General features: G+C 47.8%; 5 protein-coding genes across 5 annotated transcripts; 3 read left to right on the top strand and 2 right to left on the bottom strand.

Annotated features, from left to right (window-relative positions):
* The first annotated feature begins 598 nt into the window (after positions 1–598).
* Positions 599–4,301, top strand: E1B28_012007 (uncharacterized protein). The gene is made up of 11 exons (XM_043157071.1): positions 599–738; positions 824–1,277; positions 1,332–1,589; positions 1,654–1,691; positions 1,746–1,813; positions 1,865–1,941; positions 1,992–2,048; positions 2,108–2,501; positions 2,578–2,742; positions 2,814–3,170; positions 3,229–4,301. Exons 2-11 carry the CDS (start codon positions 1,095–1,097, stop codon positions 3,249–3,251), a joined length of 1,620 nt encoding a protein of 539 aa, XP_043004437.1. The 5' UTR covers positions 599–738; positions 824–1,094; the 3' UTR covers positions 3,252–4,301.
* A 1,252-nt stretch (positions 4,302–5,553) lies between these two features.
* E1B28_012006 (uncharacterized protein) lies at positions 5,554–7,777 on the top strand (the record flags this gene model as incomplete). Its single annotated transcript, XM_043157070.1, has 3 exons — positions 5,554–5,941; positions 6,174–7,230; positions 7,294–7,777. 3 exons carry the CDS (start codon positions 5,554–5,556, stop codon positions 7,775–7,777), a joined length of 1,929 nt encoding a protein of 642 aa, XP_043004436.1.
* Positions 7,778–8,097: 320 nt separating this feature from the next.
* E1B28_012005 (uncharacterized protein) lies at positions 8,098–10,256 on the top strand (the record flags this gene model as incomplete). The annotated part of the gene is made up of 10 exons (XM_043157069.1): positions 8,098–8,176; positions 8,228–8,538; positions 8,591–8,621; positions 8,680–8,787; positions 8,842–8,955; positions 9,024–9,224; positions 9,286–9,436; positions 9,496–9,648; positions 9,698–9,916; positions 9,980–10,256. The coding sequence occupies 10 exons, from the start codon at positions 8,098–8,100 to the stop codon at positions 10,254–10,256; spliced, it is 1,644 nt and encodes a 547-aa protein (XP_043004435.1).
* Positions 10,257–11,950: 1,694 nt separating this feature from the next.
* E1B28_012004 (uncharacterized protein) lies at positions 11,951–13,262 on the bottom strand (the record flags this gene model as incomplete). Its single annotated transcript, XM_043157068.1, has 2 exons — positions 11,951–12,378; positions 12,437–13,262. 2 exons carry the CDS (start codon positions 13,260–13,262, stop codon positions 11,951–11,953), a joined length of 1,254 nt encoding a protein of 417 aa, XP_043004434.1.
* A 244-nt stretch (positions 13,263–13,506) lies between these two features.
* Positions 13,507–15,063, bottom strand: E1B28_012003 (uncharacterized protein; the record flags this gene model as incomplete). The annotated part of the gene is made up of 5 exons (XM_043157067.1): positions 13,507–14,385; positions 14,440–14,684; positions 14,734–14,809; positions 14,916–14,948; positions 15,028–15,063. 5 exons carry the CDS (start codon positions 15,061–15,063, stop codon positions 13,507–13,509), a joined length of 1,269 nt encoding a protein of 422 aa, XP_043004433.1.
* Positions 15,064–15,680: the final 617 nt, after the last annotated feature.

Genomic DNA, 15,680 nt, shown 5'->3' with positions numbered 1-15,680 from the left:
ACCCGTAGTCAATCGAGAGAACTGCATCATGAAGAAGAAACGAATCAGGATGCCTTCGCGTAGTCCCATGTGGCATATGCGACTAGGTCACACCACCGTGGTACTTTCTTATCGTCATCCATCTCGCGAGCTGAACGTTCCCCCCACTCAGACTTCGATTGTACCACATCTTACCTTTGAATCAACTCGAGTTATTGAAGGCCACGCGGAACATGGATCATGATGGGAAGAAAAGGAGTCTTGTTGAAGAAGGGGGATCGGAAAACGCCGAGCGGTAAGGAGAAAAGAGCTCACCGGTAGGGAGGATTCTACACGATTGATGTTGAACTGGGTCCTGTGGGACTGAACCAGAGTAAGTTTTCAATCTTATATTAAGTCTGAATGTTAACTTATGATCACGACAAACAGGTGGGACATGTCTCCTAACAAGCTATTGAACACCGAACGCTACGACCTCTTTGAAGTGTTCAAACGTTCAAGAGTTCGGTTCAAGCATAGTTTAATGTATAGATACCAATCTATCATCTCCGATGCCGATTCAAATGGGGACCTGGTGCTGGAGTCCCTTCTCCATTGACACGGTAACTCGGGGAATCAATTGAAATGTCGTGAATCCGAGTATCTCAAGTTCTTTCCCAAGAACTTTCCTTAGACGCGCACTGTCAGTCTCATTAATGGCATCAGTTCGCGTTATCCCTCCCAGTTGCCAAATGTCAAAACGTCCATCGATGGTAACCAGTGGGTAAATAATCATCATACTGTTCTTTACACCTTTTTGACAACTTTCCCCTGAACTTTGATATGATTTTATGATCTTCGACAGGCACGGTGGTCAAAACTTATATCGGTCTTGACATGAATGACTTCCTAGCGATTTATCCGGTTTTTATGGTTTCAGATTGACAGAACTTTCACATTCACTTAACGCCCCCATCATCATACCTTGGTGACTCGTCGCACGATCAGCGCTTGCGCTTTCTGTCAACGCACAGCACAAGTTTTAAATTCGACTCAAGTTCCCCTCCTAGTGCGGCTCCAGCGAGGTCAACACTACACTCTTCTTCCAGCTCTCGGAGTAGACAGGCAAGACTACGATGGACGCCGACCTTTTCTGCCATGCCCATGATATGACTTTTGGCCCCAACACGAGCTTTAACGTCGTAGGGCGCGATGTAGTCCACAACTATTTTACCTGTGTTTGCCGCCGTAATGGCCAACTTGAAGCTCGACGCGAAAGCGAGTCCTCGAAAGCTATGACGCTATCCAGCGCTTTCAAGGTTTGTGGTTCCTACTAGTAAGTTGTTCTCTGGACGGCTGATACTTGCGAACAGGAACGACTCGGAGCCAAGAAAGACGGAATTGAAGTGATTAAACGAGCGAAAGTAATCATGCGGGAAGAAGTCTCTTCGAAGTGTTTAGTTGTTCGCCTCAAACAGACGAACCCTTTTCGACCGCGCGTGGTAGAAGTTAGAAGAACGGTTCAGCTTGCAGAGATCGCGGGTAAAAATCCCGATAAAAGGTTCACAGTCGTCACTTTGGAGTCTGAAGATCCGAATCCGAATACCCTTAGGGATCAAGAAATATGGAAGGTAGACAGCCCATCCCTTCGAAGAAGGAAGGTATCTGGTATTGACAATGACTTTTTTGTGTCAGTTATGGAAACGAGTGTATGAGCACTTGTTAGCTCACCAGTGAGCTCATATAATCTGGTAGTGGTGATATACGATCGCTGACTTTCATTACAGGAGGTCATACTTCCCCCAATTATTTGGATTGTACCAATCGTCAAACCCGGCCATGATTTTCCACGAGGGTTGGGTTTACATTCCTGATTTTCTTTTTGTGTCTGATTCCCGGCGCCCAGAACTTGTTGTTGGGGATAAAATAATTGACGAGCATGTGAGAACGCCGATTGTACGTGTATACCTATTGTATATCCATGTGCGTATGTCATTCCTCCAGATTGTACGTCCAGCTCATCCCGTGCTTAGATTACTTCATGCCGTGCTCTATTTGAAGACGGCGTTCTGAAGAGGTCCTCGATTCCAGTAAGACCACAATACTATCCTATCCCTCTGCTCTTCCCTATCTAAAGTACCATAAACAGTTTTCGGACCAATATAGCGACTGGGTTTTCAACCTGAATACTTGTTCATGGATATACGACATTACATCTATTACTCTCTCCAACACAGAAATCGAGGCCCCGAGCGTCTTCTTCGACAATCCACCGTCACTTCCACACGCCTGCAAGCCAAAACTCGATTGCAAAGAGATAGTCGGCGCTGTTGGGCCTGACTACCTGCGTTTTGTCTCAACTATCAAGTTGAAGATAAACGTCAAAGACCTAACTGAATTTCTTCGCCAAGGATATTTGACATTTGGTGCTGTTGTTGACCGCAGGAAACCTGGAATTCTCGCTCATTTCCCTTTCGTTCCATCTCCTGGGTGGTACCACAAAAGCATGAATCCGGATATCCAAGCCACGTTTTCAGAATCAGGCAAGTGTTAGCTTTCAGTTCATTTTTTCCAACCCCGTGACGGGTTCAAAATAATGGGTATCATCATTGACATTAGTACCTTCGCGCCTTGATCTCAAATTCAATGTGAAGAAGGATTCCGTACGACTAAATCTCCGCTTTTCCCTACGACTAACGCCAGACGACCGACACCGGCTCCGGGTCGCCTACCTTGCTCAATCACTCTCTGTCCATAAAAACGGTATCAGGCGATCTGATCTTGGTAGGTATCGAGATCCCCGTTCTTTCCTTAAGGTTTCTGCTCAACGACAATTGATGTTTGTTTATGGGTAGTGTTCATCGAGGAGATTCGATTCAAACTGGCCGGAAACTTTGTGAGGGGTCGACCATCGGCATACCTATTTGTCCCGCCTCCGCCAATTGAATTGACCCATGGCGTTCAATCCACTCGGTGGCCATTAGCCGCCCCGTTTTACTATTGGTCGTTTGATCCCGAAGGAAAGGATTCGATCCCAAAAGAAGATTGGCATCAGTATGGGATTCCGGAACTCAAACTCAAAGAAGCATGGGTAGGGTCCAGCTGGCCGGAGGAGTTGTATGACGCGGCTCGGGACTATTTGGTGCTGAACAACTATGAACTGGATGGGGAACGGTTCGCGAGAGAGAATGGGTGCCCAATGTTGATCAAAGGTCAGAGACTTCATTCGATCTAATGGTCTGAAAGTTATTAACGGAGGTTTCCTCTCAGGTGATCCTCACGCCTCGGTATGAAAATCAAGATATTTCTGAGTGGGTATTATATGTATTCAATCGGAGAGGAGAACACTGGGCTACGTAGGACGTGATAATGCCCAGTGAATCTGTCTGGACGACGATAAACGTCCGGATACACCCACACCAGAGTCATCGCAACGAATGATTCGACTCCCTGGACTAGTGGCAGCCGCGAGCGCTATCTGGTTCAGTGCCGGGTCGACAAGTATAGCGTGCGGGACGCGATTCCCGACGCTATCAAGTGTGGCTGAAGGGAGCAGTTGGCCGAATTTAGGAAAGGCGGTCTTTTGTATCGACATGCATTTGGATTTTTTAAACCTCCTTTAATTGGTATCTTGCTACAGATTTATCCAGTTGCCTGATTTTATCTTGAAACCTTGGCAACTTTGCGACACAGGAGCAGCTTTCGTCCCGCATGCTACCCTATGAGTGGTTAACACAGACACAGAATGTTCAATAACGCCTGTTCCGTATACGTCACCGCTATCTTTCCTTTCCCTTTCTCTGTTCGTCTGCCTTAAAATGCTCTCCATCCACATCTAAAGCCTCGGAGAATATCAGTCCCATCATGGGCAAACCCAAAGAGCGAGCGAAATCCGTCGTCAAGGGATCGAAACCCATCTTCTCTTCCCATACTCAGATGTCGTTACTGTCAGAGGTCGTGGTACAGGAGCAAGTGCAGAACAAGGGGGTCCCATACGTTAACTGTGCGGCATGACGAATTGCCCGTCTGGATCCAAGAACCAGTAGTACTGCTTCTTCCCTAACATTCAAGTGTCTCTGTCCGAAAAATCATCCGCAAGTCGTGGTGGAGAGTGCAGGTAAAGGTAATGTGTTGGTCATGGGGAATCGCGACATGATCCGTCAACCAGTGCTACGTCAGCCGCATAGAAACAGGAAGGTGATCTTGCACGCACCATGTCAATATGACCCTTTTATCTTTCGGTATATTCAGCGTACTGAGAACGCGGATAACCAGCTCATGATCATCCATGATCCTTACAGCGGTTTGCAGAACGTAGGGCGCGAGCGGGTTTTTTCCCCGCGCGACCAAATTGATGTTCCGACTGAAACTGAACCTTCCAAATAGGCTCAGACCGTCTGACCACGTGACACTTAAACCTAAATTTGGATGTTGTCGCGTAGCAATCTCCATATTTGGGATGTTATATAATGGGAGTGGGCAATTCCCACTAGCCTCGCGTCTGACTTACTAATACACACAGCCACTCAAAACATGTCCGTCGCTCATTCCAAGCTCGTTCCAGCGCTAGTGCAATGCCTTGTACTGCTGAACTGGCCTTGAATACAATTTTCTCACATATGAAGACTATATGAATGTTTATATATAGCCGAAGGGACTTGTGAGGGGGTAAATAGTAGTGCTTTGCACAAAGGACGCGTCGCAACGCGCTGTGTCACACTGTGACATTGCCTGCTGCCACTCAAAAAAACTATCATTTAATGGGGTCTCATGAACGCGATACCCCCAAACTGAGTATGCCAGTCATGATTTTAATTGGTTTCGTGAAGATTGTTAAGATGAATATTGACAGAAATCGAAACTGATCAAGATATGGTTGTAATGGTGTGCATATCTCAGTCAATTTTACCTTTTAAAAAAATTCATCTTAACGTTTTCAAGTAACGAATATTTAATGATTTATCATGAATTTAGCTGATTTCTAGGACGAGCCACGAACCCGTCCAAAAAGCGGACACTTTTCTAAGTTGAGCCAAATAGAACCAAATATAATTGACCGTCGCGGGAATTGCCCACTCCCATATATAATGATATATTGCGCCAGGTCTCAGCACGTGATTAAACACAGTTTGCCCCCTCATTTCATATCAAGTTTGAACTGGAATCTCAGTCATTTTGTTTACCACAAGAGTAATCTGATACAAGATATGAAGTGGCCTATGGAATATTTAGCTCAAGGGAACTTGTAACTAAGGCTATGGGAGGCCATCTGCAAGCATCAGACTGGTCGGAAGTTTCGGTCGGAAGATTTGGTCGGAACATCAAAATTTGGTCGCGCGGGAAAAAAAACCCGCTCGCGCCCTACGTTCTGCAAACCGCTGTAACTTAACTAAACTAAACCAAGACATCACGTATTTGAGCCATGGATGTTTGGTAATTGAGCAACGACGAGAACTAGAATTCTTGACTGAATAGTAAATGATGAGAACTTGAAGAAAAAGAAAGCAAAATCGGGAACGGCGTGATCATCAGTGACCATCGATCATTACCGCGGGCCGAGAAGAAGTTGAGCTTTTGCGCTGCTCAGCGCTGCTGATGAATGGCCGACCGGCTGTGAGCCTCAGATCTCTACCCACCCTTTCCTCCTCAAACCCACCATCCGCTCGCTCAACAGGCTCTGAATCATCAACTAGTAAACATACCGCTCGTTCTCGTCGCACCAAATCACAGGAAGTAGAGCAGCCTGAAGAAAAAGACGTAGAAGAGAGACCTACTGCCAGCGCTACGATGCTCTCACCACGAAGCAGTAACTACGAAAGATTAGAAGGAGGAATGGGGCCTGGTAAAGTGAGGAATAGGAAGAGATTTGGTTGGAAGAAGTTTGCCATTGGGGCGACTATTCTTATTGGGCTGGTGTGGCTCTTCGGACCTCGAGAGAATATCAAGAGGTTACCTTGGTCGGCGTCGGAGGAGGATATGGACGGTGAGGGTTCTTTGCTATGATTCTCCTGAAGGTCTCTTTTCCTTTTTGGTGGGGAATCCGACGAGGAAAAGGATGCGTGCTCGACGCCTCGGCCGACGCAGGCGACGACGTAGCCGCTCTCTGAAGGATCTTTTCTGGTTTTTCTCCTCGAGAAGCTTTACACGAAGATGCTACGTTCCTCACCTTTATATACCCTTTTATTGTCGTGCATAATGACTGATATATCTCACAGTAGGTGACTCAAACCCAAAAACCTATCCTTCTAGACCAAACCACCATACACCCACTGATGACGACGTCGAGATCCACCCACCTCCCCCCAACTCGGGTTCCAACGCTCACCCAACCTCGTACGAGGAAGACTCCGACCCAACTTCCACAACCCACTGCACAAAACCCTATTCCCCAACATCCTCCCTCGTCCAATGGGCACTCATGATCGACGCAGGTTCGACTGGCTCCCGCATCCACATCTACAAATTCAACAACTGTCAGAAAAACCCTTCGTTCGAATACGAAGTATTCCACATGATCAAAGGAGGACTCTCAGACTACGCAGGAAAACCAGAAGAAGCCGCTGAGAGTTTAGACGTGCTCATGGACGAAGCTCTCCGTGTCGTTCCGGAATCGCTCCAATCTTGTACACCGGTTGCGGTCAAGGCGACTGCTGGGTTGAGGTTGCTCCCCGGTTCGCAATCGGCAGATATTTTGAAGGCTGTTGAGAGGGCGTTGAAAGAGAGCTATCCTTTTAAGCTCCACGAGCCCGATGGGGTTGTGATTATGGATGGGAAAGATGAAGGGGTGTATGCATGGATTACGGCGAATTATTTGTTGGATACTATCCGGGATACGACGAAGAACGCGGATCATTCCGACACGTATGCTGTGCTTGACCTCGGAGGAGCATCTACGCAAATCGTGTTTGAACCCAAGTTCTCCAAGCCGGATTCGAGTCTTGAAGAAGGGGATCATAAATATGACCTCGAGTTTCTGGGAAAGAAATACGTGTTGTATCAGCATTCGTATTTGGGGTATGGGTTGATGAAGGCGAGGGCAAGGATTCATCAGATTGTCGAGTTTATGGCTTCGCTTGATCCTTCGCGAGAGAAGGCGAAGGAGAAGGGATTGGAGGTGTTTGGGAACCCTTGTATTGCCAAGGGTATGAAACGGGATGTGGAGATTGAGGATGCGAAGACGGGGGACAAGAAGAACGTGACGATGGTTGGCGAAGAAATTGGATCGTTCGATGCTTGTAATAGGGTTATTGAACTGGCATTGGCAAAGGATGCGTGAGTAGTCTCGTGTTTTGATTCTTTGCATCCCTTACCAGCGGCTTACACACGATTTGCCAGCATCTGTAAACTCAAACCCTGCTCATTCAACGGCGTCTACCAGCCGTCTCTCCTAGACACCTTCCCCAGCGGAAGAGTCCTCCTCCTTTCCTACTTTTACGACCGCCTCGAACCGATCCTCTCTGGATCTCACGCGCGCTCTTCCTCCTCTTCCTCCGAAGATCTCATCCAAACCTCATCTCCAAGCGGAAACCCGAAACTGTCGATCTCCTACATCTCTTCTCTTGCTCGAACGATCTGCGAAGGTCGTCCTTCCTGGGACCAGAATCTCAAACCTTCCGTTGCGCTTATGAAAGAACTAGAAGGAAGACCGGAGTATTGTCTTGACTTAACGTTCATGCATGCGTTATTGAGACTTGGATACGAGTTTGGTGGGGAGAAAGAGGTAGAGCTTGGGAAGAGGGTTGAAGGGACCGAGTTGGGGTGGTGTTTGGGAGCTACCATTTCCATGGTTGGTGGCGGGAATTTGAAGTGTAGGGTGTAAGGTGTCCCCGGTCGAGTTGTCTGGGCTTTTACACCCCAGTTGCCCGATTTTATCTTTCAAGTCCCGCTTTTGGCGACTTTGCGACATAGGTGGGAGTTGCTTTCGCATGCGATATGAGTGGTTACAGAAAGTTCATTAACGCTTGTTTCGTACTATTCATCCGCATGCGCCACCCTTAGGTTACAGTATACTATACAAGTGTCAACGAAATCAAGAAATAATTTTTGATTGAATCTTTGGGCGTCGCATAACGGAGAAACAATTTCTATTGAGGAGCTCGGATTGCCCGGCCAGGCATCGCCACAGCGCTGTTCCCTTTCATGACACGCAGGTGCTATTTTACTCAGCCATCCCGGACGATCCGATCTGCAGTATCCGATTTGACCAGGTTGCCCGTGGGTGGTGAGGAATTCCTCCGTTTCTTGTGTCTTTTATAACTCGTCTCAACAGCCATCTGCAACACCATCCCCATCCCCAAGATGTCTCATGAGCCTCCCTCTCAGCCAGTTTCAGAAACGAGTCTCAAAGATGAGCGCGCCACCAACGATGTCAACGGATACAGGACTTTGGCTAACCTCCCTGGTGCCCAAAAGGGTGTCCTCCTGGGCATCTTCTGCCTTTCCCAGTTTCTGGATACCTATGCAAACTCTGCTTTGTTTGCTGCTATACCCCACCTTGCTGTCGACCTGAATATCACAAATAGCGACTCGGTCTGGCTCATTAGTGGTTACCAGTTGACCTTCGCGTCCCTACTGCTCATAGTACGTCTCAATATTATGACCTAGAGTAATTGTCTCATATTGGTCTTTACAGTGTGGCCGAGTCAGCGACTTGTACAACCCTAGTGCGTGAAATCATTGCTACTTCCGACGAACGTTCCATCACTTATTGAACACCATCAGAGATCGTCTTTCTCTTGGGTGCGACAGTCATGGGAGGATTCTCGCTCGGAGCGGGCTTCGTTCGCTCTCAGGTCACACTCATCGTGCTACGGGCGATGATGGGAATCGGTCAGTCTCGACTCTGCTCTGTTTTACATCAAAGACTGACCCGTTGACGTCTAGGGGCCGCATTGACCGTTCCCTCAGCTCTGTACATCATCATCCACATGTTCCCGGACCCGGCCTCCCAGTCGAAAGCTGTAGCGGCCTTCTCCGCTAGCGCAGCTATTGGAAATGGTGCGGTTCTTCCTGTTTTTATTGCGACCTCGTAATTGACTGCTTCCACTCCTTCTCGCTCCCCACAGTCATTGGCTTGCTTATTGGTGCGATGATCGTCACGATTTCCACCTGGCCTTGGGTGTTCTACTCATTTGCTATCATTGCTGCTATCATCTTCGTCGGTGCCGCTGTCCTGGCACCATCACCTCGCCGAGAGCACGTTTCTGCAATCGAAAAGGCCAAAAGGTTCAAACGACTAGACCTATTCGGGGTGCTTTTACTCACCGGTAAGCAATTTCCGTATGAGTTCAAGAGTTCGAAATGTCTTACTCATTCCGAACATGGCAGCGGGTCTGATTTTGTTCATCTTCGGTGTCACAACTGGTTCGGTGAACGGCTGGAATACCGCCCGATGTCTGGCACCGTTGATCATTTCTTTCTTCTTGATCGCTGCATTTTTCCTTTGGGAGGCTCGTTTACCGGAGGATATGGCTGCCATGTAAGTCCGCCAAAGGTACAAATTCTATACTATGAGGATTAACTTGTGGTCCCTTCTAGTCCCCCAAACCTCTGGAATTATACAAACTTTGCGGTACTTGTGCTATGCGGAGCTACCATGCCCTTCAATTGGTGGGGATGCGTACAGCTCCTGTTTTCTTGGATTTGGCAGAACGTCTACGGATGGACTCCCATCCAGGTTGCCCTTCGCCTGTAAGGAGTTTAATCACCCGTGGTGTATTCCTGACTGATTCGTGCAAAGCCTTCCCTTGGGATTGCTTGGTTTCCCAGTTACAGCTATCGCAAACGTGATGCAGCAAAAACTGCCTCTCAAGTGGGTTATCTTTACTGGTCAAGTTATAGGGATAGTTGGAACTGTTCTGCTTCCTTTCGCCGACTCACCTCACCACTATTGGCCATTCGCGTTCCCAGGATTTGTTCTCGGTACTTCGGGAATGACGATCATCTTCGCGACAGTAAAGTACGTGTGTCTGGCTGTTTCGGACGATATTACTAGAGTATTGACCTGCGTCATGCCCCGCAGTATTGCTGTGTTCGCGGTAACCCCGCCCGAGAAAGCTGGTGTTGTTGGATCTATGTTTAACTGCTTCCTGCAACTTGGTTGCGCTGCTGGGACAGCCATCGTTACCTCCATCCAAACGAGCGTGGACGACAGACATGGAGGACCCACAGCTTGGGAAGGTAGAGCTGCGGGACTTTGGTTCCTCTTCGCACTTCTGGTTGTTGATACGCTTTGCATCCTCGTGTTCATGAAGAACACGGTTGCCCCCACAAAGCAGGAGGCTGAGAAAGCTGTGTAGCGAAATAGACTCGTTTGCTTTGAACAGTCCAGCTTTAGACCCTCGCTCCCTTTAGTTTACATTTGTAAGTTATTCTGTCCTTTTGCATATAAACACCTGTATCGTACTACAGTCTATCTTGATTGGGGCTGTAGGAAGGACACATGCACAAGAACAACTATTGTACTTCAATTTATTCTTTCGCCACCGTACAACAATTTGATATCTAATATGATGTTCCAACTTCCACGTCGCCGAGATTCCAGAACGCTCCAACACTTACACGGCGGGTCTGACTTAACAAACTTCTCCTGAGAATCTTTCTGGTCTGTGCCTTCAGTGCAGTTGTGAACGAAATGTGCGAAGGTACGACTATCAACTGCATTTCGACCATGACGCCGGCAAACTTCCCTGCGAGAACCGCATCTAGGTCTCTCAACAACTTGAACTCGTACTAACGCATACTGTATCGTTGTAGATGAATAAGGCTTGATAACAAATTCAAGCCTGCGAAGATGAGAAGACCTTAGGGTGCCGAGCATTACACGGATCCTATCGAAACCATGACTTCGAGTGCCTGCAGCCGCGACAAATCGCAGTCTAAGTGAGTTCGTTAGAAAGAGTCGTCTAGTTAACGGGCTACCAAAGTTTAAACAACCTTACCTCGTAATGTACTGATTCCAATTGATAAACAGAGTTGTCAAAGTCTCCGAACAAAGTTTAGAGTACTTATGACTGCATTTTCAATTCCAACTGAAATTTCTAAAATTGATCGCGGAGGATGTGAGGATAACCACTCGTTGAAGGAGGTCATGGCTTTTTCAGAAAATGAGTGAACGCAATGGAAACTTTTGAGGGATTCTGGAAGGGTGCATCTGGCCACCTTTGGGGGCTGGGATGATAGTTCCGGGTCTTTATCTATCCAACCGTCGATATCTGCACCAAGAACCTTCAATCGAGGAAAAGAGCACATAAACCGGATGATATCTTCAAAATGCTCCATGCTCAATGTTGGAGAATGAGGACGAGAGGAATGCAAAAAAAGCGGGTGCATTGGAGAGAACGTTTGATCAGTATAGATTATGGAATCCGACTAAGTTCACTCCCAAACTTTGTATACCGGTAGTCCATTTGTCCTTCAAACTGCCATGTCAAGGAAGTCTCGGAACAGATCTTCAAGGTTAAATACATAACCATCAAGATCGAATATGAGATGCCGGACACATCCTGCAATCGTGGAGTCGTTTATCCCGGCGTTTGAAGCTTTGAAGGCTCGGCGGGTAGTATACGTAGTCGGTCGAAAAGGAGTGGAGCCCACGATTTGTATACGAGTCTGATGGAGGAGAGAGTAGACTTGTCACTGAAAATATTCAGGATGCGATTGAGCAGCTCTGGGGGAGTCTCAGGCAGACGGGCTGAGGAGACATACTGCAACCTTTATTACGAGGAACTTGAAGGCAAGTTGACACGTGCGTGACCCCTCACTTTAGGGCAGGTCGGGCAACTGGCAGAGCTAAACCAATTATCTCACACGCTAGGCTTAGGGCAGGAGCCTCGTAGCGATAGAATTTGCCTAAATCTCAACGTGAAGATACAAGTACAGCAAATCTTCATTCTTTCCCCCTTTCAGCAAGAAACACATACTCCCAGGAACGCATCAACAAAGTCCCAATCCTTCTCCTTCCCTTTCCACTCTTTCTTTCCTCACCCCTCAGTCAGTCCGCACCACGGTCAACTCTTCGCCAGCGTTCAATAACACTCCACTCCTTCGGCCCATCCTTGTAAAACGGAATGACCGACAACCGGCCTTGCGAATGACACCTCCGTAGGATTTTTCGGATCTGTTCTTCCGCATCCATAAAGAGGACATACGAAGCCATGACCTGGATTTCAACCATGACCCCAACAAACTTATCCGAACCGGCAAGAACTTCATCCAACTCTTCCCACTGTCCATCATCAGCCCACATATGCGAGTGTTCGAAGGGAGTAGGTTCGATTATGAACTCGATCCTCCGAAAACGACGAGATTTCAGGGTGTCGAGCATGAAATGCATCTCCTCAAATTCGTAATTGGAATCAAAGTTGACTGTGAGGATTTCTAGTACATCAAGTTGCGATAAATCGCAACGTATTGAATCGTCTGTTACTGGAACTCATCAGAGGGGGGCGGGTTGAAATCCTTGAGAACGAAAACCCACCTTGTATTCCTGTATTGTAGACACCACTGATCCTGAAGTTGAGAAGTAGATGTCTCAACGTCTTGCAACAAAACCTAGAATAATCCTCCAGATTCAATGTCCGCGTCCAAAGAACAGAGAGTTCTTCGACTGATCGTGGAGGGTGTGATGCTACCCACTCTAAGAAGTAGGCAATGGAGTTGTGGGCGAATGGATGTGCGCAATGAAAGCTTTTGAGGGATTCTGGAAGTGTACATTTGACAATCGCCAGAGACTCGGATGTTTTCTCCGAACACTCCAGCCAAGCGTCAAACTTGACACCGAGAATCTCTAATCGAGGGAAGGAGCACATAAACCGAATGAATTCTTCCAGATTTTCGTTGCAGAACCATAAATTCAGTTCTACGATATTGGAGAAGGAGGAGGTGAGGGATGTGAAGAATGTCGGTGCCGATTTGTCGAAGAGGACGTCGTCGAAGGTGTAGAATATCAATCCTAAACTTCGTAAATCCCCGCTGACCCCTTTCTCCTTCAATCGATTGACTACGCCGAGATAGTATCGAAGCAAAACTCCAGGACCAAGACCGACGGCCTTGTCGTCTTCAAACATGATATGTCGAATACGCCTCGCAATGACCGAGTCATCTTGTGAGAGAATGGATTCGCATGGTGAGTTGAAAGGCTTGGGCTTGATGCAAGTTCGATCAAAGAGGAGTGGTTGAGCCAACGACTCCCATGATTCGCATACGAGTCTAATGGTAGAGAGTGTGGCTTTGTCGTTGCAAAACTTCACGATGTGGTCGAGTAACTCCACGGGTAGTCTCAGGAAGACCGGCTTAGCAGACATGGCAAACTATATCTGTGAACAGAAGAGTCAGAATCAGATTTAAGCGTATACGCAATCCGAAAATCACCGTCGCTTTGTGAGAGGCAAGATGTCACGCGCGTGACCTTGCATCAGGGCCTAGGCTCCAAATCGATTTAACCTTAGGGCAGGTCAGAAAGAGCCCTTCGAGTGGCCTAGTAGCATGCCGCGTAGTGATAGAACTACATTCCCAAGGTAGAAGTACTTATATATACAAGTACAGCAGTTATCCTTTCTTCGCTCTGCCTCTTCGGCGAGGTTGAGGCTCGTACTCTGAATCAGAAGTACTTCTACTTCTTCCACCCTCCCTTTCCGCGTCATCCGCATCTTCATCAGGAGTAGACGGTTGTCCTCTTCTCGCTGCACCACCCTGAAACACGCCAGTCAACTCTTCGTCGACTGGGGGGCGTCTTGCCGGCCCACCAGAACCAGATAAATACTCCAGCCAATTGTTATCACCAGCACCAGCACCAACACCAGCACCGCTGCCACTGCCGCCGCCACTGCTACTTCCACCACCCCGGTGCTGCTGCTGATAGGCACTAGCATGCTGAGGCCACGAAGCAGCCGTCCCGTTCCCGTTGCCAACAGGTAACACCAACCCGTTCGGATGAGCGTTGCCAGCGGATGGCATAGCTTCAAAGATGGATAGCAGATCATTAAAAGACGATGAACTGTAGGGATGCGGATGCGGATTCTGGTTGTCGAACAAGTGTCGATGACTCGGCCCGTACATCTGATTCTGGTACTGATATTTCCCTCCGTTTTGGGTCGAGTATTGCGTTTGTTGAGGGCGGTACTGGAACGGATGATGGGGAGGGTATTGTGTCTGGGGGTGAAAAGCATCGAAGGGAGAAGACGGGGAGTTGGCTAGACTCGAATGGGGTTGGGGATACTGGGGGAAAGGGTTTTGTGATTGCTGTTGCAAATAGCCAGAGGGCATGGCCGACAGCGCTGAAGTCCTGAGATCGGGTGAGGTTTCCCGACTGTGAGTTGAGGCTGGAGTCGAGGAACGACCTCGTTTGAGAGACTTCGTCGGCGGTTGAGAAACACGCTTTGTACTGGTGTTCGTTGCAACCTTCGTGCTTGTCGTTGCTTCGTTTTTCTGGGTAGGGTATGTCCGTCAAAAAAGGAAAGAAAGTAAGAGTTTTAACCGCACTCTTTGTCGTTTCTTGGGCGGTTCAGGCTGCTCTTCCTCGTCGTCTTCGTCATCTTCGTCACCATCTGCGTCGGCGTCTTCATCTACCTTCCTTCCGCCACCTTTCCCTCCACCACGCGAAAAGTCCCCAGGACCTTTCGAGTCCCGCTCCCCAGTGAACTTAGAGTGCTTCTTTATTATATCCTTGACCTTGGAAGAACAGTACTCGTAGAGTTTCTGGGTTCCCGGTTGGGTTGGTTTCTCATCTATCAACGCGAAGATTAGCTATAGAAAAGAAAGGCGAAAGGAACTTACCAAAGATAATGACAACTACATCCACACTACAGAGAACTCCTAACTCGTAGGCTTTCTTGAACAGCCCGTTCTTCCGCTAAAGATAATAATAGATCCGATTACGCCAAGAATGTGCACAAAAATAGTATATGGTGGGCGTATATGAGCGCAAGGGATTCCCAATCAAATGGCATCTTTATTACCTTGAGAAAAGTAACTGAACGGTTGCGTTCATGCTGTAAGACAAAGAGGAAGAGAGGGAACGGTTACATCGACGAGGAGGGAAGCAGGGAGAAACAGTTGTAGACCGCTCACAGTTATAGGCTCAATTTCAATTTTTCTGCGTCCCATGTTGGATAGTCAATTCTGGCGATGGCGAGCGTCGTCGTCTTCGTTCACTGTGACGGACAGCAGGGGGGGAGAAAATAGAAGTTTGCTGACGAAAAGTTATGTCATGATTCAGGCCAAAAATAATATTGACCTCGGTCCGCAAAGCACGGCCGCCGTTCCGAGGCGTTGTCGCGTGATCAACGGGACTCCGATATGCCGCCTGCGGCTGCTACTGGACTCTCTATGCCGCAGCGTTGCCGAGCCGCAATCATGGAAGGCTCTCTGACCTGCCCTAAAGCGAGGTAAGCCTTGTGGTCACCTTGCCTTCCTCGTATCCTCCACGATCAATTTCAGATATTTCAATTCTTTGGACGAAGGATTTGAAAATGTAATTATACTCTAAACTTTGTTCAGGGACTTTGACAACTCTGTTTATCAATTGGAGCTATTACAATCAAATTACAATACGAGGTAAGGCTGCTTAAACTTTGTTAGCCCGTTAACTAAACGACTTTTTCGAATGAACTCAGCGTAGACTGCGATTTGTCGTGGCTGAAGTCCTCCTGATCAACATTCGCCCCTCTCAACATGACTTCGATGAGATCTGCGTAATGCTCGGCACCCTAAGGCTTCTCATC

Source organism: Marasmius oreades, chromosome 8, assembly GCF_018924745.1.
Source record: "Marasmius oreades isolate 03SP1 chromosome 8, whole genome shotgun sequence".
Classification (NCBI taxonomy): Eukaryota; Fungi; Basidiomycota; class Agaricomycetes; order Agaricales; family Marasmiaceae; genus Marasmius; species Marasmius oreades.
This window is presented reverse-complemented; position numbering and strand designations above follow the sequence as displayed.

Bases quoted from the DNA above. Each gene is read 5' to 3' on its own strand.
- E1B28_012007 (XM_043157071.1), top strand. From the start codon at position 1,095: ATGGACGCCGACCTTTTCTGCCATGCCCATGATATGACTTTTGGCCCC. The intron at 1,590-1,653 runs GTAGACAGCCCA...TTTTTGTGTCAG, and splicing joins GGGATCAAGAAATATGGAAG to TTATGGAAACGAGTGTATGA. The intron at 3,171-3,228 runs GTCAGAGACTTC...GTTTCCTCTCAG, and splicing joins GTGCCCAATGTTGATCAAAG to GTGATCCTCACGCCTCGGTA.